At 40.7% G+C, this 22,014-nt stretch overlaps 1 protein-coding gene across 2 annotated transcripts in view; it reads right to left on the bottom strand.

Annotated features, from left to right (window-relative positions):
• Positions 1-22,014, bottom strand: part of LOC115148788 (AP-2 complex subunit beta) — a 69,708-nt gene that overhangs the window by 26,503 nt on the left and 21,191 nt on the right. Inside the window, exons 15-18 of one of the 2 annotated variants that reach the window (XM_029691014.1) lie at positions 6,048-6,089; positions 5,348-5,494; positions 4,436-4,581; positions 1,008-1,137 (exon numbers count right to left, since the gene is read on the bottom strand). In XM_029691014.1, coding sequence (XP_029546874.1) covers positions 1,008-1,137; positions 4,436-4,581; positions 5,348-5,494; positions 6,048-6,089 — 465 coding nt within the window. The remainder of the gene's footprint in view (positions 1-1,007; positions 1,138-4,435; positions 4,582-5,347; positions 5,495-6,047; positions 6,090-22,014) is intronic. The other variant, XM_029691015.1, reaches the window with a different exon arrangement.

Raw genomic sequence — 22,014 nt, 5'->3', positions numbered from 1 at the left:
TAATACTGCAAGAAAATGTGGCAAAGCAATTCGCTTTTTGTCCTGAGTACAAAGTGTTATGTTTGGGGCAAATCCAACACAACACATTACGGAGTAACACTCTCCATATTTTCAAGCATAGTGGTGGCTGCATCATGTTTTGGGTATGCTTGTAATCGTTAAGGACTGGGGAGTTTTTCAGGATACATTTTTTTACGGAATAGAGCTAAGCACAAACAAAATCCTAGAGGAAAATTTGGTTCAGTCTGCTTTCCACCAGACACTGGGAGATGAATTCACCTTTCAGCAGGACAATGGCCTAAAACACTGGAGTTGCTTACCAAGAAAACAGTGAATGTTCCTGAGTGGCAGAGTTACAGTTTTAACTTTAAGCTACTTGAAAATATATGGAAAGACTTGAAAATGGTTGTCTAGCAATTATCAACAACCAACTTGACAAAGCTTGAAAAATTTGAAAAGAATAATGGGCAAATGTTGCACAATCCAGGTGTGGAAATCTCTTAGAGACTTACACAGAAAGACTCACAGCTGGTATCACTGTCAAGGGTGCTTCTACAAAGTATTGACTCAGGGGTGTAAATCCTTATATAAATACATTTGCTAAAAAATATAGAAACATGTTTTCACTTTGTCATTATGGGGTATTGTGTGTAAATGGGTGACAAAAAAATGTAATCCATTTTGAATTCAGGCTGTAACAACAAAATGTGGAATAAGTCAAGGGGTGTGAATACTTTCTGAAGGCACTGTAGACCCATTATCTTTTCTACTTACTTTACATCTGGTTTAAGTTTACACTGAAAGTGTTTTTCCAATCCAGAAAATGTATTGAAATAAATGTACACTGTTTGGACTTCGGTAATCCGAAAAAAGCTTTGGCTGCCCAACCCAAGGATTAAAATGGCAGAAATATCCCTGAGAGTGATTAATCATATCTTTTGTAGACCAGGTAGGCTGCTGTTGCCTAGCATGCTTTACTTAACCAGAAAATACACGTAGGAGTTTACCTGTAGGTTGTTCAGTGGGTCCATCTTCATGACTGGCCCAATGGTGTTGAGAGGCAGGGAAACTTCGATACTCTGGCTGGGCATCAGTGGAGTGTGGATGGGCAGAGGGGTGGTGGGGATCACTCCGAAACTAGACAACATAAATTGCATAACAGGGTCTTAAGTGCTTCAGGTGACTGGAGCTAAATACACTACATGAGAAAAAGTATGAACATCTGCTCGTTGAACATCTCATTCCAAAATCATGGGCATTAATATGGAGTTGGTCCCCCCTTTGCTGCTATAACAGCCTCCACTCTTCTGGGAATGCTTTCCACTAGATGTTAGAATATTGCTGCAAGGACTTGCTTCCATTCAGCCACAAGAGCATTAGTGATGTTGGGCGATTAGGCCTGCAGTCGGCGTTAAGATTCAAAGGTGTTCGATGGGGTTGAGGTCAGGGCACTGTGCAGGCCAGTCAAGTTCTTCTACACCAATCTCGACAAACCATTTCTAGATGGACCTCACTTTGTGCACACGAGTATTGTCATGTTGAAACAAGAAAGGGCCTTCTCCAAACTGTTGCCACAAAGTTGGAAGCACAGAATCATCTAGAATGTCATTGTATGCTGTAGAAATAAGATTACCCTTCGTTGGAGCTAAGGGGCCTAGCCCGAACCATGACAAACAGCCCCAGACCATTATTCCTCCTCCACCAAACTTTACAGTTGGCACTATGTATTGGGGGCAGGTAGCATTCTCCTGGCATCAGCCAAACCCAGATTCATCCGTGGGACTGCCAGATGGTGAAGCGTGATTCATCACTCCAGAGAATGCATTTGCACTGCTCTAAAGTCCAAAGGCGGCGAGCTTTACACAACTCCAGCCGAAGATTGGCATTGTGATCTTAGGCTTGTGTGAGGCCACGGAAACACATTTCATCTTGCTCCTGACGAACAGTTCCTTGTGCTGATGTTGCTTCCAGAGGCAGTTTGGAACTCAGTAGTGAGTGTTGCAACAGAGAACAGATGACTTACTACGTGCTAAGTGCTTCAGCGGTCCCATTCTGTGAGCTTGTGTGACCTACCACTTTCACTTTTTGATTTCACAATAACAGCACTTACACTTGACCGGAGCAGCGCTAGCAGGGCAGAAATTTGACGAACTGACTTGTTGGAATGGTAGCACATCCTATGACGGTGTCACGTTGAAAGTTACTGAGCTCTTCAGTAAAGCCATTCTACTGCCAATGTTTGTCTATGGAGATTGCATGGCCTTGTCAACAATGGGTGTGGCTGAAATAGCTGAATCGACTAATTTGAAGGGGTGTCCACATACTTTTGTATATACAGTGTATAAGTCTGCTCTTCACAATTCCTTGTATTCCAGAGTAGTGGTCGTGTTTAGTTATCATACAGTATGCTCCCATACTGTACCAACATAAGGAGTCGAGTGCACATAACATACAGTTGAAGTCGGAAGTTTACATACACCTTAGCCAAATACAATTAAACTCAGGTTCACAATTCCTGACATTTAATCCTAGTAAAAATTCCCTGTCTTAAGTCAGTTAGGGTCACCACTTTATTTTAAGAATGTGAAATGTCACAATAATAGTAGAGAGAATGATTTATTTCAGCTTTTATTTATTTCATCACATTCCCAGTGGGTCAGAAGTTTACATACACTCAATTAGTATTTGGTAGCATTGCCTTTAAACTGTTTAACTTGGGTCAAACATTTCAGGTAGCCTTCCACAAGCTCCCCACAATAAGTTGGGTGAATTTTGGCCCATTCCTCCTGACTGAGCTGGTGTAACTGAGTCAGGATTGTAGGCCTTGCTCGCACACACTTTTTCAGTTCTGCCCACAAATTTTCTATGGGATCGAGGTCAGTGCTTTGTGATGGCCACTCCAATACCTTAACTTTGTAGTCCTTAAGCCATTTTGCCACAACTTTGGAAGTATGCTTGGGGTCATTGTCCATTTGGGAGACCCATTTGCGACCAAGCTTTAACTTCCTGGCTGATGTCTTGAGATGTTGCTTCAATATATCCACATTATTTTCCTTCCTCAAATAGCAATCTATTTTGTGAAGTGCACGAGTCCCTTCCGCAGCAAAGCACCCCCACGACATGATGCTGCCACTCCCATGCTTTACGGTTGGGATGGTGTTCTTTGGCTTGCAAGCCTCCCCCTTTTTCCTCCAAACATAACGATGGTCATTATGGCCAAACAGTTCTATTTTTGTTTCATCAAACCAGAGGACATTTCTCCAAAAAGTACGATCTTTGTCCTCATGTGCAGTTGCAAAGTAGTGTTTTTTTTATGGCGGTTTTGGAGCAGTGGCGTCTTCCTTGCTGAGCAGCCTTTCAGGTTATGTCGATAGGACTCGTTTCACTGTGGATATAGATACTTTTGTACCTGTTTCCTCCAGCATCTTCACAAGGTCCTTTGCTGTTGTTCTGGGATTGATTTGCACTTTTCGCACCAAAGTAGGTTCATCTCTAGGAGACAGAACGCGTCTCATTCCTGAGCGGTATGACGGCTGCGTGGTCCCATGGTGTTTGTACTTGCGTACTATCGTTTGTACAGATGAACGTGGTACCTTCAGGCGTTTGGAAATTGCTCCCAAGGATGAACAAGACTTGTGGAGATCTACAAATTTTTTTTTCTGAGGTCTTGGCTGATTTCTTTAGAATTTTCCCATGATGTCAAGCAAAGTTTTAAGGTAGGCACAGGTACACCTCCAATTGACTCAAATGATGTCAATTAGCCTATCAGAAGCTTCTAAAGCCATGACATAATTTCTGGAATTTTCCAAGCTGTTTAAAGGCACAGTCAATTTACTGTATGTTAACCTCTGAACCACTGGAATTGTGATACAGTGAATTATAAGTGAAATAATCTGTCTGTAAACAATTGTTGGAAAAATTACTTGTGTCATGCACAAACTTGCCAAAACTGTAGTTTGTTAACAAGACATTTGTGGAGTGGTTGAAAAACGAGTTTTAATGACTCCAACCTAAGTGTATGTAAACTTCCGACTTCAACTGTACATACCTTTCCATGTATGCCCAGGGACTAAGACTCACATTTACACTCATTGTACTATTTTTGTGAAGTACATGACAATAAATAGCCATATCCCTTTCACTAAGTGGATAGTTTCTGAGAACTAACCTATTATCTATTAACAATGCGTTTAGTGAATGGCCATGATTATAGTGAATGGAGAGTTGCGATGAGCAACTAAATACAAGGTTGGTGTGAACAAAAGGCAGAGAGAAGTGTTTTACAGTGAGGCCACAGAGGACCTTGAATGCTGGTACAGATCAGTTATTGTAAGACCCTGAGACACTGTGTCAACCTCTTAGACCACACTGTGACTAAGGGCACAATAGCAAGAGATGGTATATAGAATTTGATACCAGTTGCACCCTCTCTCACCTGTTCTTGTTGAACTGGATAGCAAAGTCAGTCATGTGCTGCAGGGCCTTGTTGGTGAAGGTCATGTCCATGTACATTTGGCCCTGTCGGCGGGAGAATGTGCCTGAGATCTCTAGCCCTTTAGCTTTCACTGCAGGCAGCCATATCTGGGGGAAGAAATAGACAGTAAATAAAGAAATATGAACATGCAAACTGCTTCACCAATACCTGGGAGCAGAGAGAGCACACAAGGTAATTTGAAAATGGCAACCTGAGTCATACAGGATTTGCACAACAAGTGCTGAACTACGTGTCTGTGCTGTGTAGCCCACTCATTTTATTGAGTCAGACACAAAGGGAGATGGAGAATGGAACCTGTAAATTAAGATGGATGCCTAGGACAGGATGCTATGTCCTGCTGCTACATAGCAACACGTACCAATCAACAGCACACAGGACTTTGTGAGCCTCTTCTGCATGACTCAACTGTATGATACATCTAAATTAACCATTTTGAACAGGAATCTAGGGTGGAGCCTGTTGATGCCAACATGGACTTAACACACCCCTCCTTCCGCCCCTGCCAAACAACGTCATAGCTATAATGCACTGTCCGACATGAAGAATGACTTTGCTGCAGGGCTCAAGGTTCTGATTCAGAGGGGTTGGGTTAAATGCAGAAGACACATTTCAGTTGAAGGCATTCAGTTGTACAACTGACTAGGTATCCCCCTTTCCCCTTTCATTATGCATTTCACTGCTTGCTTGGTCCTAATGAGTTAGCATTATCTGAGCTTTATTCTCTGCCCTTGCTGGTGTGCTAACTCAGCAATGAAAATCTACTTTATCCCAACACAGTGCTAACATTAACATTAAGCTCTGGATAGCATTAGCATTGAACATCAACATAAGCATCGAGCTGTGGGTACTCACAGACTTTGGGGTGACATAGCCTCCTGTGGTGATGGCCATGCCTGTGGAGAGCTCAAACAGGTCGTTGAGGCCACTGCTGAGCACTGCAGGAGTGGGCGATGGGGCGAATGTGTTGGGAACTGACGAGGGGATAAAGTTCTGTCCCACCTGAGTCACACACACATGCACACACAAAAACATCATACAGGACATCAGCACAACTATGAATCCAGAATGTACCTCATCGACGGTTCTCTAGCAACCTTCGATGAAGAGACAGGTTCCAAACTCATTTTTGTTGACAAGTGCTCAGAGTGGGTTTCAAATAACAATGGTGGCACCTTCTAATGATTTATTTTTAAAGACAATGTCATGATCGACAAATGTGATTTCGTACATTCACTAAAGCTGAAATCCTGACACGAGAAATACATTCTCTAATGCTCTGATTTGCATTGGTCGAAACTAGTTAGTATATCTTCAGTCAGAATTTCAGCCTATGATTTCGCAATTTGAGCAATCCTCCACTGGAATACGTGATATTTTTTCCCCATCAGTGGCAAGCAAGGTCAAAAGGTGAGGCGTGAGTGTGCGGGGAAAAAAATAGTTTGTCCAGCTTTGAACTGTGTGGCAGTGAAGTTTTGACCCCAGCTGGAACCTCTAAGAGCATGCAGCATGCAGATGGGGGCAGGCAGATGGAGAAACGGAAGGGCTCACTTACTGCTGGACTTCCCCCAACACCTCCTCCCAGGTCTCCCCCCAACTACAGGTGAGAGAAGAGAGGACCCATATCCAGCACCCGCATCCAAACAACAGATAGACAGAGAGAGAGAGTTAGAGAGACAGAGTTAGAGAGACAGAGGTACTTAGCAATAGCAACCCATCCCCAACCCCCCCAAAAGCAATACAACCCATATACTGCCTAGAAAAAGGCAAAGGTTATTCTGAAGATAGTCAATTTGACAGTGAAATGGTTACCAGGAAGAAGCGTCAGTCAGTCAGGAGACCAGAAAACCTTGCCAAAACATAAACATTGAGATGGAAGAATAGCTCATTGCGAAATTCATTCGATACACCTATTTGAGAATTCACAAAAATGATACTATAATAGCTTTAAATGTATTGGGCTCCTTTCATCTCTCCAGTTGAATTTTTACAGAGGTGTAAGGGGAAGATAAAGTAATTAAAGAAATCAAGTCTAGGTCTACACAAAAGATTCAAAGACGCATCCTCATTAGAATCTCTAAAAGCATTTTGTATTTGACATGCAAAATATCCATCTCAGAGGCTGGATGAAAAAATGTAATTATGTATGTAATGATAACCATTGTGATATTCAGGACAAAACTTCCTTTGAGACCTGGCACTCTTAGTTAAATGCATTGTGACTGTGAGAAGTGCGAAGTCACCTTGACAGCCACTTAGTGAGACTGGAATAACATAAAACTATTTTATAGCCTAAGACCCAGCAAGGCACAAATCACACGCTCGTATTTGGCTGTTAAAAGGCAGATAGAAAAGCATTGGCGCAAGCAACGTTAGAAGCAATGTTCAAGACATCTTGAGGATATTTGACCTTGGGAATTTAACTGTATCAAATTCTCTTACTTTCAAACATACAGTGCCTTCAGAAAGTATTCATGCCCTTATTCCACATTGTGTTGTGTTACAACCTGAATTCAAAATGAATTACATTTTTTTCCCCCTCAACCATCTATACACAATACCCCACAATAACAAAGTGAAAACATGTTTTCAGGATTTTTTGCTAATCTATTGAAAATTTAAAACAGAAATATCTAATTTACGTAACTATTCACACCCGAGTCAATACATGTTAGAATCACCTTTGGCACCGATACAGCTGAATCTTTCCGGTAAGTCTCTAAGAGCTTGGCACACTTGGATTGTACAATATTTGCCCATTATTCTTTTTTTAATTCTTCAAGTTCTGTCAAGTTGGTTGTTGATCATTATGAGACAGTCATTTTTGCAAACTTTCAATGTCGGCTTGGTAAGCAACTCCAGTGTATATTTGGCCTTGTGTTTTAGGTCATTGTCCTGCTGAAAGGTGAATGTATCGCACAGGGTAGAGAGATAAGGTACTCATTCAAAAATCATGTTACATTATTATTATTATACACTATTATTGCACACAGAGTCCATGCAACTTATTATGTGACTTGTTAAACACATTTTTACTCCTGAACTTATTTAGGATTAACAAAGGGGATGAATACTTACTGACTCAAGACATTTCAGCCTTTCATTTGTAATGAATTTGTAATAAAACATTTAAAACATAATACCACTTTGACGTTATGGGCAATTGTGTGTAGGACGGTGACAAAAAAATATAAATGTAATACATTTTTTATTCAGGATCTAAAACAACAAAATGTGTAAAAAGTCAAGAGGTTTGAATACTTTCTGAAGGCACTGTATATCTATCATTGTAATGAAGTGTAATCAATTAGCTGTCTTAATGTTTGAACCCAACATTTATTTTTTTATTTTACCTTAATTTAAAACTAGGCAAGTCAGTAACCTATTGGGGCTAGGGGGCAGTATTTGCACGGCCGGATAAAAAAACTTACCCAATTTAATCTGGTTACTACTCCTGCCCAGAAACTAGAATATGCATATAATTAGTAGATTTGGATAGAAAACACTCTAAAGTTTCTAAAACTGTTTGAATGGTGTCTGTGAGTATAACAGAACTCATATGGCAGGCAAAAACCTGAGAAGATTCCATGCAGGAAGTGCCCATCTGACAATTTGTTTTCCTTCTAGGTTAACTCTATCAAAAATACAGCATCTCTGCTGTAACGTGACATTTTCTAAGGCTTCCATTGGCTCTCAGAAGGCGCCAGAAAGTGGAATGAGAGCTCTGCAGTCTCTGGGATAAGTACAGTAGCTCTGTTTCTTACTGGCCTGCCTGGGGAATTCTTCATTTTGTTCTTTCAGTCTTTGAACGAATCCAAAGTCGCCCGGTTGGAATATTATCGCTATTTTACGAGAAAAATCGCATAAAAATTTATTTTAAACAGCGTTTGACATGCGTCGAAGTACGGTAATGGAATATTTAGACATTTTTTGTCACAAAATGAGCCCGCGCATCACCCTTCGGATAGTTACCTGAACGCATTAACAAAACAGAGCTATTTCAATATAACTATGGATTATTTCGAACCAAAACAACATTTGTTGTTGAAGTAGAAGTCCTGGGAGTGCATTCTGACGAAGAACAGCAAAGGTAATCCAATTTTTCTTATAGTAAATCTGAGTTTGGTGAGGGCCAAACTTGGTGGGTGTCAAATTAGCTAGCCGTGATATCTACTCAGAATATTGCAAAATGTGCTTTCGCCGAAATGCTATTTTAAAATCTGAGTTCTGTATCTATAATTCTTTAAATAATTTTTAGGTTTTTTGTAAACGTTTATCGTGAGTAATTTAGTAAATTCACCGGAAGTTTGCGGTGGGTATGCTAGTTCTGAACGTCACATGCTAATGTAAAAAGCTGGTTTTTGATATAAATATGAACTTGATTGAACAAAACATGCATGTATTGTATAACATAATGTCCTAGGAGTGTCATCTGATGAAGATCAAAGGTTAGTGCTGCATTTAGCTGTGATTTTGGTTTTTGTGACATATATGCATGCTTTGAAAATGGCTGTGTGATTATTTTTGACAGGGTACTCTCCTGACATAATCTAATGTTTTGCTTTCGCTGTAAAGCCTTTTTGAAATCAGACAGTGTGGTTAGATTAACGAGAGTTGTCTTTAAAATGCTGTAAAATAGTCATATGTTTGAGAAATTGAAGTTATAGCATTTATGAGGTATTTGTATTTCGCGCCACACGATTCCACTGGCTGTTGACTAGGTGGGATGCAAGCGTCCCGCCTTGCCCAGGGAGGTTAAGAACAAATTCTTATTTACAATGACGACCTATCCCAGACGACCCTGGGCCAATTGTGAGCCGCCCTATGGGACCCCCAATCACGGCCGGATGTGATTCAGCCTGGATTCGAACGAGGGACTGTAGTGCCGCCTCTTGCAGAAGCAGTGCCTTAGACCGCTGTGCCACTCATGTACCACAGGTCAATAATGCTTAGGTTTGACAAACTTTGATAGAACTGTTCGATAGTGTTTACCACAAGATATACCTAGTTTTGCGAGCTTGCACAAAAGTGCATTGTGTTCAGCCCTCCCTTGACGATGTGGTTTATTTTGAAGGTGAACCACTCAGAACAAAATGGCTGAATGCTGTGGCCTTTTCACAGTGTTATGTTAAGAGATTCTTTGGGATAGGGGCGCTATTTTCCCATCCAGATGAAAAGCGTGCCCAAAGTAAACTGCCTGTTTCTCAGGCCCAGAAGCTAGGATATGCATGTAATTAGTAGATTTGGATAGAAAACTCTTAAGTTTCTAAAACTGTTAGAATAATGTCTGTGAGTATAACAGAACTGATTTGGCAGGCGAAACCCCGAGCACAATCCATCCAGGGCAAACATTTTTGGAGCTCATTGTGTTTTCCACTAGTTTTCATTGGGAATCCTGATTTATATGGGCCCTGGTTGCAGTTCCTATGGCTTCCACTAGATGTCAAAAGTCTTTAGAAATTGGTTGATGTTTTTCTTTTGAGGAATGAAGAAGTACGGCTGTAAATTGTTCGTGTCACTGTGAAGGGCTGAAGTATTTTATTGCGCGTACACAGGAGCGCGCTGCGTGGTATTTTTCTTTGGTATTGAAAACAGATTATCCCGTCTTAAATTGTATCGATTATTTACGTTGTAGGATAGCTGAGGAAGGATTAGGAACGTTGTTTGAAATGTTTGGACCAAGTATACATGTAACGAAGATACTTTGTAGGCATGTTGGGCGAGTTGAAACCGTTGTATTTCTGAATTAAACGAGCCAAATAAATGGACATTTTGGGACATAAAAAAGGACATTATCGAACAAAAGGACCATTTGTGATGTTTCTGGGACATTTTGGAGTCCCAACAGAAGAAGATCTTCAAAGGTAAGGCATATATTATATGGCTATTTCTGACTTTCGTGTCACAACTCCCTGGTTGAAAATGATTTGTTATGCATTTGTGTGCTGGACGCATGGTTTGCTTTCGCCGTAAAGCCTTTTTGAAATCTGACACCTTGGCTGGATTAACAACAAGCTAAGCTATATTTTGATGTATTGCACTTGTGATTTCATGAAAGTTTAATATTTATAGTAATTTAACTTGAATTTTGCGCTCTGCAATTTCACCGGATGTTGGCCAGGTGGGACGCTAATGTCCCACCTATCCCAAAGAAGTTATTAATAAGAGACCGCTGGGAGTCTGTGTCAACTACGCCGAAGTTAACCCTTACTTCCACACATGCGAAGGGGAACTGGCAGACTAGTCAATATTGTCTCACCACCCTCACACTGAATTTTTTCTTCTTCAAGCATATGAATATTCTTGATAATTACACAGGGTTGAAGTACCAGCTTTTGACCAGCGGCAAGAGATGCAAGTCACAAAGTTGGAGAAGTCTTAAAGTGGGAGGGAAGTGTCTGGAAATACTGCCAAAGTTTTATACTGATGATACAAGGGCCTTTTAGGAATGCAAAATATAAACAGGACAGCTCATTTACATACTGCTGGAGAGGGAAGTTTCAGGCTCTTCAATAATAAAACCTTAATGGGGCAGTTAACGGTCACATTATATTTTTATTGGGAGACGGACGTAGAGTCCTTCGCAATTTCAGCGAGTGTTCAAAATTCCATCCATATAGATGAGTGAATGACTATGACCAATGAGAAATGAAGTCTTCCATGAAAAGCCTGACCCAATATGTCATTCAGTTTTAGAGCGGTCTGCTATTGGCAGGTTTAAGAGAAGAACCCAGTCTATTTGCATTGAAAAATGGCTAGCACACAGAGCTTTGACAGCTTTGTCAGGTTAACTTGGCTCGGCCTCCTCATCTAGAAGGTCAGCTTTAATATTCAGTTTTGGGGCGCTGACTCAGCCCTTTCTATTGCATTAATCATTCACAGATTTTGCCCTTCTGATGACAGCAGGTCATTGTCTATCTGATCTGGCGATGCAGCCTCAAACCTCCAGCAACACTGTTTCTCTGCAGGGTGTCTGGGAGCATGTTCCAAGGTATGGGACATAGAACTAGAATCAATGCGATTCTATTTCTATGGACATTGGGCAAGTACACTTAAAAGGCAGGGTGCTTTACCTGGCATAATCCCAACCCTTGCTTGGATGGTGTGAATTGAGTAGTTTACACTTCATTAACACTGTTAAGACAGTGGACAAAGGCAATGTCCTGTGAAGTGGCTTATATGTTAAATCAACTGGCTGTGCTCCTTTTACAGTGGCCCAGAAAGCTGTAATACGGAATGACATGAGGATGAACAGGCTAGTTATCTGGTGCATTACACTGAAAATTGTACACCATCGCTTTAAAAATGTGAAATATATGATGACGTGCAAGCGAGCTGTCATTCCTTCATTGCTATGCTATGATCGTTGATCTCCCGAAGAACCTATTATTTTCTTTATGTGCCCTCAAATGTTTGGATATACTGGTAAAGTTAGCTAGCTAGCCAATGATGTAACATTACCGAACAAATGTAAACAAATGGTTAATGACGTGCAAGCAGTTTCTGTAGTGGAAAAAGTACCCAATTGTCATATTTGAGTAAAAGTAAAGATACCTTAACCTCTATGGGACCGGCGGGACGAATTCGTCCCACCTACGTAACAGCCAGTTGAATCCAGTGGCGCGATTTTTAAAACGTTTGAAATACTATTACTTCAATTTCTCAAACATATGACTATTTTACAGCTATTTAAAGACAAGACTCTCGTTAATCTAACCACACTGTTTGATTTCAAAAAGGCTTTACAACGAAAGCAAAACATTAGATTATGTCAGGAGAGTGCCCAGCCAGAAATAATCAGACACCCATTTTTCAAGCTAGCATATGTCACAAAAACCCAAACCACAGCTAAATGCAGCACTAACCTTTTATGATCTTCATCAGATGACACACCTAGGACATTATGTTATACAATACATGCATGTCTGTTCAATCAAGTTCATATTTATATCAAAAAACAGCTTTTTACATTAGCATGTGACGTTCAGAAAAAGCATACCCCCCGCAAACTTCCGGGGAATTTACTAACAATTTGCTAAATTACTCACGATAAACGTTCACAAAAAGCATAACAATTATTTTAAGAATTATAGATACTTTACTCCTCTATGCACTCGATATGTCCGATTTTAAAATAGCTTTTCGGATGAAGCACATTTTGCAATATTCTAAGTACATAGCCCAGCCATCACGGGCTAGCTATTTAGACACCCAGCTAGTTTAGCCTTCACCAAAATCACATTTCCTATAAGAAAAATGGTCTTACCTGTCCTGTTCTTCGTCAGAATGCACTCCCAGGTCTTCTACTTCAATAACAAATGTAGGTTTGGTCCCAAACAATCCATCGTTATATCCAAACAGCGTCGTTTTGTTCGTGCGTTCTAGACACTATCAGAATGCTAAATCACGGTCGCACGCATGGCGCAGAACGTGACAAAAAATTTCTAAATATTCCATTACCGTACTTCGAAGCATGTCAACCGCTGTTTAAAATCAATTTTTATGCAATTTATCTCGTAGAAAAGCGATAATATTCCGACCGGGAATCTGCAATGAGCTAAACAGCCGAAGGAAAATACTCCACGGAGTCGAATCGGGCACACGCCTAATTCTATTGTCCTCTGATGCGACACTTGGAAAAGGGGATTCTGTGTTTCAGCCTGAGGCTGCCTCGTCATCGTTCAGGTTTTTCCCGGGTTCTGAGAGCCTATTGGAGCCCTAGGAATTGTCACGTTACAGCTAAGATCCCCACTCTTCAATAAACAGAGACAAGAAGAACGACTCCTTGTCAGACAGGCCACTTCCTGCATGAAACCTTCTCAGGTTTTTGCCTGCCATAGGAGTTCTGTTATACTCACAGACACCATTCAAACAGTTTTAGAAACTTTAGGGTGTTTTCTATCCAAACCTGAACAATAATATGCATATTCTAGCTTCTGAGTTGGTGTAGGAGGCAGTTAAAAATGGGCACATATTTTTTCCAAAATTCTCAATTCTGCCCCCTAGCCCGTAGAGGTTAAAAGAAAATTACTCAAGTAAAAGTCACTCAGTAAAATACTACTTGAGTAAAAGTCTAAAAGTATTTGGTTTTAAATGTACTTAATTATCAAAAGTAAATGTAATCGCTAAAATATACTTCAGCATCAAAAGTAAAAGTATAAATAATTTCAAATTCCTTATATTAACTTTTTAAGGTATAGGGGGCAGTATTTTCATTTTCGGATTAAAAGCGTGCCCAGAGTAAACTGCCTAATACTCGGGCCCAGAGTCAAATATTTGCATATTATTAGTAGATTTGGATAGAAAACACTCTGAAGTTTCTAAAACTGTTTAAAGGATGTCTGAGTATAACAGAACTCATATGGCAGGCAAAAACCTGAGAAAAATCCAACCAGGAAGTGGGAAATCTGAGAATTGTAGTTCTTTTGAATCCGTATCGAAACTACAGTGTCTGTGGGGTCACGTTGCACTTTCTAAGGCTTCCGTTGGCTGTCAACAGCCTTTAGAAACGTGTTTCATCCTTCTCCTGTTACTGGGCAGAAAATAGGAGCTCAGTCAATGAGTGGACTGCCTGAGGACAAAGGACTTGGTGATGCGCGAGCCCGCCAGCGTGCCCCTCCTTTTTCTTCTTGAATGAATACGCTATTGTCCGGTTGGAATATTATCGACGTTTTATGTTAAAAAGACCATAAGGATTGATTGTAAACAACGTTTGACATGTTTCTACGAACAGTAATGGAACGATTTGACTTTTCGTGTCTGGATATACGCTTGCGCGTTATGCCTTTGGATAGTGATCTGAACGCACGAACAAAACGGAGGTATTTGGACATAAATATGGAGTATTTCGAACAAAAATAACATTTCTTGTGGAAGTAGGAGTCCTAGTAGTGCATTCTGACGAAGATCAGCAAAGGTAAGAGAATATTTATAATACTAATTCTGAGTTTAGTTGACCCCAGAACTTGGCGGGTATCTGTATAGCTTGCTTTGATGGTTGCGCTATGTACTCAGAATATTGAAAAATGTGCTTTCTCCGTAAAGCTATTTTAAAATCTGACACAGCGGTTGCATTAAGAAGAAGTATATCTATAATTCTTTCAATAACTGTTGTAAATTTTATCAACGTTTATGAGTATTTTTGTAAATTGATGTGCACATTCACCAGAAGTTTTGGTGGGAATACATTTTCTGAACATCACGCGCCAATGTAAAATGGGGTTTTTGGATATAAATATGAACTTTATCGAGCAAAACATACATGTATTGTGTAAGATGAAGTCCTATGAGTGCCATCTGATGAAGATCATCAAAGGTTAGTGAATATGTTAGCTATATTTTTGTTTTTTGTGATGCATGTCCTTGCTTGGAAAATGGCTGTGTGGTTTTTCTTGTGGAGTTTATGTCCTAACATAATCTAATTTTATGCTTTCGCCGTAAAGCCTTTTTGAAATCGGACAATGTGGTTAGATTAACGAGAAGTTTATCTTTAAAATGGTGTAAAATAGTTGATTGTTTGAGAAAATGAAATTATGAGATTTTTGCTGTTTTGTATTTTGCGCCATGCTATTTCACTGGCTGTTGAATAGTGTGTCCCGCAGGTGGGACGGTCACATCCCACCTAGCCCATAGAAGCAAACCAGATGGCACAATTTTCTCGATTTTTAAATTAACGGATAGCCAGGGGCACACTTCAACACTCAGACGTCAATTACAAATGAAGCATTTGTGTTTAGTGAGTCTGCCAGATCAGAGGCAGTAGGGAAGACCGGGGATGTTCTCTTGATAAGTGTGTGAATTAGACAGCTAAGCATTCAAAATGTAAGTAGTACTTTTGGGTGTCAGGGAAAATGTAAGGAGTAGAAAGTACATTATTTTGTTTAGGAATGTAGTGGAGTATAAGTAAAAGTTGGAAAAAATATAAATAGTAAAGTACAGATACCCCAAAAAACTACTTAAGTAGTACTTTCAAGTACTTTTACTTAAGTACTTTACACCACTGAGCAGTTTTAAAACTGCCCACGACATGATTTATGAATGTAAAATGCGGTCTGGTGATCCCCTATAGGAAGATACAAATGTTGCTCCGGTAATAATGGGTCAGATCTTTTGACTTGGTTGCGCTAGAAGCAAGCCGTTTTCGCTGTAGTAATGGTGCAACCATGATGCTATTGACTCACCTTTTTCTCTAGGGCAATCAGAAGCCTTTTCATTAGAACAGTTATCTGCTCCCAAAATAAAACTCCTGGTGTCAAAATAAATACCAAATTGGTCACACTTTATAGCCCTTTACAAGGGTCCAAGTAGAAATATCTAAAGCCATGATGACTCTCGAGTCTCTCACTAACGAAGTCCTCCTGGGTTCAGTTGTGAACAGAAGCCTAGGCAGTTCCCTGATACCATTCTACTTCCCCAACGAGGGCAGCCTTCCATTCCCCAGAAGTGCCCAGCAGTGGGATCCTAAATCCAATTACTTCAGAATATCGGCATCTTACTCACTCTCCCAGTTTCTGAAGGTGGATGACAACCGGTTAGTAAATACACAGGGAAAACGATTAGAGTCTAAATGAAAGACTACTAATTTTACATTGCAATACAATTTCTGGAGGAGTATTTCCACATAATCTCTTGATGGTGATTTAAAAATTGTATATTTTGAGGAACAAGCCCAGAGGAGAATTCAGTGCAGACAGACTCCGCACTCAAATGTCATATTCCATTATCATCAAAGGCTATAACAACATTAAATCTTGGTCTCCCAACATTAAGCTTAGGCCTGCTTTTTATTTTACTAATATATAGCAAATAAAACTAGCATTGCTCTCTGTGTTCAATCTGGAGGAGCCACAATATCAGTAGTATTTGAACCCAGACTGCGAGAAGGTCAGGGTACCCTTAGAATTTATCAGTGCTAAACTGTAACTACCGACTGAGGGCTGTTTCAGTTCACGGCTCTTTGCCTTTCATTAAAACCCATATCGATTCCATTAATTGGTCGAATGGGCTTAGAGTAAGTAGGCCTGCAGAATGGCTGATCATAATTGGTAAGAAAGTAGCTTTCACTCCTCACTGTAATTACTCAGCAGATCTGTTTAAACATTCTGTGTAGCAGCACAACGGTAAGATGTCCTCGATTGGACTCTCCGACTTGGATTGGAGTCACTGTAGTTTTAATGACCGCCTAATTAAGATTTGATTAAAGCATTTTATAATCTGGGAGCGCCAACCAAAAAGGGACGAGGAGCACATCGAGACAGTCGGAATAACACTTATCACAAGGAGGCCACGCTCTACACGGCCGACAAGACACAACCCCTAATTCGCTACGCTGAACTCCCCGCCCCAACCTCAGTAGCCCTGGCCTGGATAATACCAATTGACAAATGTGCTGTTCATTGGAAAAAGCTATGGAATGAGGTGGTGTATCTAGGGCAATATGATCTCTCATGGTTGAGATTACACTTCATTTTAACTCAGTCGAAGGTGTAGTCTCTTGAAAATGTCACCTAACAAATTAAATCAAATTAACATCTGGGGCAGGGACTTCCCAACTCAGTGCCAATCACTCCCTTCTGAACCCTCCCTCTCCTGTGGCATAGTGTCTGGACTAGTAAGGTAGTGGAATGGTAAACAGCAGCAGGCATGTACAGGACCCAGTTAGCCCCTGGTGCTCTCCTCTCCCATCTCACTGACGAGGCGACTTGCTTAGCAGAAAGGATATAGTGGTAAGATACAATGATTATTATTATTGGTTGATGACTATACGATAGTCTGCCTCCCAAGTCTTCACTTCACTAAAGCAGAGCAGAACATTTAATTATAGGCTAAGGTGGGTTGGATGAACTAATAGATGAAGTGATTCCATACAAGCTCTCCATTTACTTGAAGATGTAGTCCATTTACTCTATGACTTATTATTATTAACCACATATGGTGGCTACAACACTACAACACTATCAGTATAGTAGAACAACAGCTGTGGCTGTCCCTTCAGGCTAGAGTTGAGAACACAATCACCAGCTAATACAGCGTATTCGGAAAGTCTTCAGACCACTTCCCCTTTTCCACATTTTGTTACGGTACAGCCTTATTCTAAAATGGATTGAATTACATTTTTTCCTCATCAATCTACACACAATACCCCATAATGACAAAGCGGAAATAGGTTTATTATGTTTGCAAATGTGTTAAAAATAAAAAACAGAAATACCTTATTTACACAAGTATTCAGACACTTTGCTATGAGACTCAATTGAGCTCAGGTGTATCCTGTTTCCATTGATCATCCTTGAGATGTTTCTACAACTTGATTGGAGTCCACCTTTGGTAAATTCAATTTATTGGACATGATTTGGAAAGGCACAAACCTGTCTATATAAGGTCGTGGGACCTTATAGTGGTCAGCAGTGGTGCTGACAGTGCATGTCAGAGCAAAAACCAAGCCATGAGGTCTAAGGAATTGTCCGTAGAGTTCCGAGACAGGATTGTGTCGAGGCACAGATCTGGGGAAGAATACCAAAAAATGTCTGCAGCATTGAAGGTCCCCAAGAACACAGTGGCCTCCATCATTCTTAAATGGAAGAAGTTTGGAACTAACAAGACTCTTCCTAGAGCTGGCCGCCCGGCCAAACTGAGCAATCGGGGGAGAAGGGCCTTGGTCAGGGAGGTGACCAAGAACCCGATGGTCACTGACAAAGCTCTAGAGTCCCTCTGTGAAGATGTGAGAACGTTCCAAGACAACCATCTCTACAACACTCCACTAATCAGGCCTTTATGGTAGAGTGGCCAGACGGAAGCCACTCCTCAGTAAAAGGCACATGACAGCCCGCTTGGAGTTTCCCAAAAGGCACTTTAAGGAATTTCAGACCATGAGAAACAAGATTCTCTGGTGTGATGAAACCAAGATTGAACTCTTTGGCCTGAATGCCAAGTGTCACATCTGGAGGAAACATGGCACCATCCCTACGGTGAAGCACGGTGGTGGCAGCATCATGCTGTGGGGATGTTTTTCAACAGCAGGGACTGGGAGACTAGTCAGGATTGAGAGAATGACAAATGGTGCAAAGTACAGAGAGATCCTTGATGAAAACCTGCTCCAGAGTGTTTAGGACCTCAGACTGGGGCGAAGGTTCACCTTCCAACAGGACAACAACCCTAAGCACACAGCCAAGACAACTTAGGAGCGGCTCCGGGATAAGTATCTGAATGTCCTTGAGTGGCTCAGCCAGGGCCCGGACTTGAACCTGATAGAAAATCTCTGGAAAGACCTGAAAATAGCTATGCAGACACGCTCCCCATCCAACCTGACAGAGCTTAAAATGATCTGCAGAGAAGAATGGGAGAAACTTCCCAAATACAGGTGTGCCAAGCTTGTAGCGTCATACCCAAGAAGACTAGAGGCTGTAATTGCTGCCAAAGGTACTTCAACAAAGTACTAAGTAAAGGATCTGCAAACTTATGGAAATGTGATGTTTCCATTTTAAGAAATTTGCAAAAATGTCAAAAAACCTGTTTTTGCTTTGCCATTACTGGGTATTGTGTGCAGATTGAGGAGGGGGATGATGATGATTTAATCAATTTTAGAATAGTACTGTAATGTGGAAAAAGTCAAGGGGTCTGAATACTTTCCGAATGCACTGTATCATTAAAAAGTTATTATTACTGTCTGTCAAGAGGAGAAAGTCTCCCTAAAACATAAGATAAAGATAAGATAAAGCTGCTGCTCATTTCACGTGCTAAGTACAGACTAAAATGGTTATCCAGATGAGCAGCCACAAAACAACAAGACCTATGAGCAAATGAGCCTTCATTATCACATTGTTACACTAGAGATTCAAATGTGCTGTGTATAACTAGCTAACTAGGACGTTTTAGAAGCAAAACTGAAATGTTAATTAGTATGCACCGTCTTTTCAAACAAAACAACTCATCTGCATGAAGACTAAAACAATCTTGACAGTGCAATAATATTAGCAGCAAACAACCTGATAAGATGCTATCAGTATCCACCGTCCACCATTAGGATCAAACTTCGGGGTCCTGTGTGTGTGCCAGAGCCACCATGGCATGCCAAGCCTCCGCCTCGTGTCTCTTCTGTATTGAGATTTCAGAGTGAAGCCACATCGTGACATCCCTGGCCTGCATGCCTCTTTGTACTAGTGTCTGGCAGATCAAATCAGGGACAGGGAGGCAGGCTTCTCACTGACAGACAGAGTGTCTCTCTGTTGCCGCAGCCCAGCATACATCACCCTTGATGTGTCAGCCAGAATGTGCGTACACTATTTGAACTGTTGATGCATACAGTATGACAAGAGCTGAATCGATAAGCCAATATGTTTAATGTGGATATGATGATAACATAGCTATCCTGACAATGTAATAAACTCAGCTTCCAAATTTAGCAGATACTTTGTCAAAAAGCTAATCAGAGTTCCCTTGCACCATACATGAAGATACTGAATCAGTCATACAGTGCTGTGAAAAAATATTTACCCTCTTTCTAATTTCTTCTACTTTTGCATATATTTTTATACTGAATGTTATCAGATCTTCAACTAAAACCTAATATTAGATAAAGGGAACCTGAGTGAACATACAGTTGAAGTCGGAAGTTTACATACACTTAGGCTGGAGTCATTAAACACATTTTTGAACCACTCCACAAATTTCTTGTGAACAAACTATAGTTTTGGCAAGTCAGTTAGGACATCTACATTGTGCATGACAAGTCATTTTTCCAACAATTGTTTACAGACAGATTATTTCACTTATAACTCACTGTATCACAATTCCAGTGGGTCAGAAGTTTACATACACTAAGTTGACTGTGCCTTTAAACAGCTTGGAAAATTCCAGAAAATGCTTTAAAGCTTCTGATAGGCTAATTGACATCATTTGAGTCAATTGGAGGTGTACCTGTGGATGTATTCAAGGCCTACCTTCAAACTCAGTGCCTCTTTGCTTGACATCATGGGAAAATCAAAAGAAGTCAGCCAAGACCTCAGAATTTTTTTGTAGACCTCCACAAGTCTGGTTCATCCTTGGGAGCAATTTCCAAACGCCTGAAGGTACCACGTTCATCTGTACAAACAATAGTACGCAAGTATAAATACCATGGGACCACGGAGCCGTCATACCGCTCAGGAATGAGACGCGTTCTGTCTCCTAGAAATGAACGTACTATGGTGCGAAAAGTGCAAATCCCAGAACAACAGCAAAGGACCTTGTGAAGATGCTGGAGGAAACAGGTACGAAAGTATCTATATCCACAGTAAAACGAGTCCTATATCGACATAACCTGAAAGACCGCTCAGCAAGGAAGAAGCCACTGCTCCAAAACCACCATAAAAAAGCCAGACTACGGTTTGCAACTGCACATGGGGACAAAGATCATACTTTTTGAAGAAATGTCCTCTGGTTTGATGAAACAAAAATAGAACTGTTTGGCCATAATGACCATCGTTATGTTTGGAGAAAAAAGGCGGAGGCTTGAAAGCCGAAGAACACCATCCCAACCGTGAAGCACGGGGGTGGCAGCATCATGTTGTGGGCGTGCTTTGCTGCAGGAGGGACTGGTGCACTTCACAAAAGAGATGGCATCATGAAGATGGAAAATTATGTGGATATATTGAAGCAACATCAAGACATCAGTCAGGAAGTTAAAGCTTGGTCGCAAATGGGTCTTCCAAATGGACAATGACCCCAAGCAAAATGGCTTAAGGACAACAAAGTCAAGGTATTGGAGTGGCCATTACAAAGCCCTGACCTCAACCCTATAGAACATTTGAGGGCAGAACTGAAAAAGCTTGTGAGAGAAAGGAGGCCTACAAACCTGACTCAGTTACACCAGCTCTGTCAGGAGGAATGGGACAAAATTCACCCAACTTATTGTGGGAAGGTTGTGAAAGGCTACACAAAACATTTGACCTAAGTTAAACAATATAAAGGCTACGCTACCAAATACTAATTGTGTATGTAAACTTCTGACCCACTGGGAATGTGATGAAAGAAATAAAAGCTGAAATAAATAATTATGTCAACTATTATTCTGACATTTCACATTCTTAAAATAAAGTGGTGATCCTAACTGACAGGGAATTTGTGAAAAACTGAGTTTAAATGTATTAGGCTAAGGTGTATGTAAACTTCCGACTTCAACTGTAACACAACAATTACATACTTATTTCATAAACAAAGTTATGCAACACCCAATGCCCCTGTGTGAAAAGGTCCACCCCCTTACACTTCTCCTGTAGAATTCTACAGGACAATGTCAGGCCATCTGTCTGTGAGCTGATGCGCAGCTGGGTCATGTAGCAAGACAATGATCCAAAACACACAATCAAGTTTATATATACATTTGAAGTTTTGGAATGGCCTAGTCAAAGTCCAGACCTAATCCCAATTGAGATGTTGTGGCAGGATGTGAAACGAGCAGTTCATGCTTGAAAACCCACAAATGTCGCTGAGTTGAAGCAGTTCTGCATACAAAAGTGGGCCAAAATTACTCCACAGTGATGTGA

This window comes from Salmo trutta, chromosome 15 (assembly GCF_901001165.1).
Source record: "Salmo trutta chromosome 15, fSalTru1.1, whole genome shotgun sequence".
NCBI lineage: Eukaryota > Metazoa > Chordata > Actinopteri > Salmoniformes > Salmonidae > Salmo > Salmo trutta.
The sequence above is the reverse complement of the archived record's forward strand: the minus strand, read 5'-3'. Positions and strand labels throughout refer to the sequence as shown.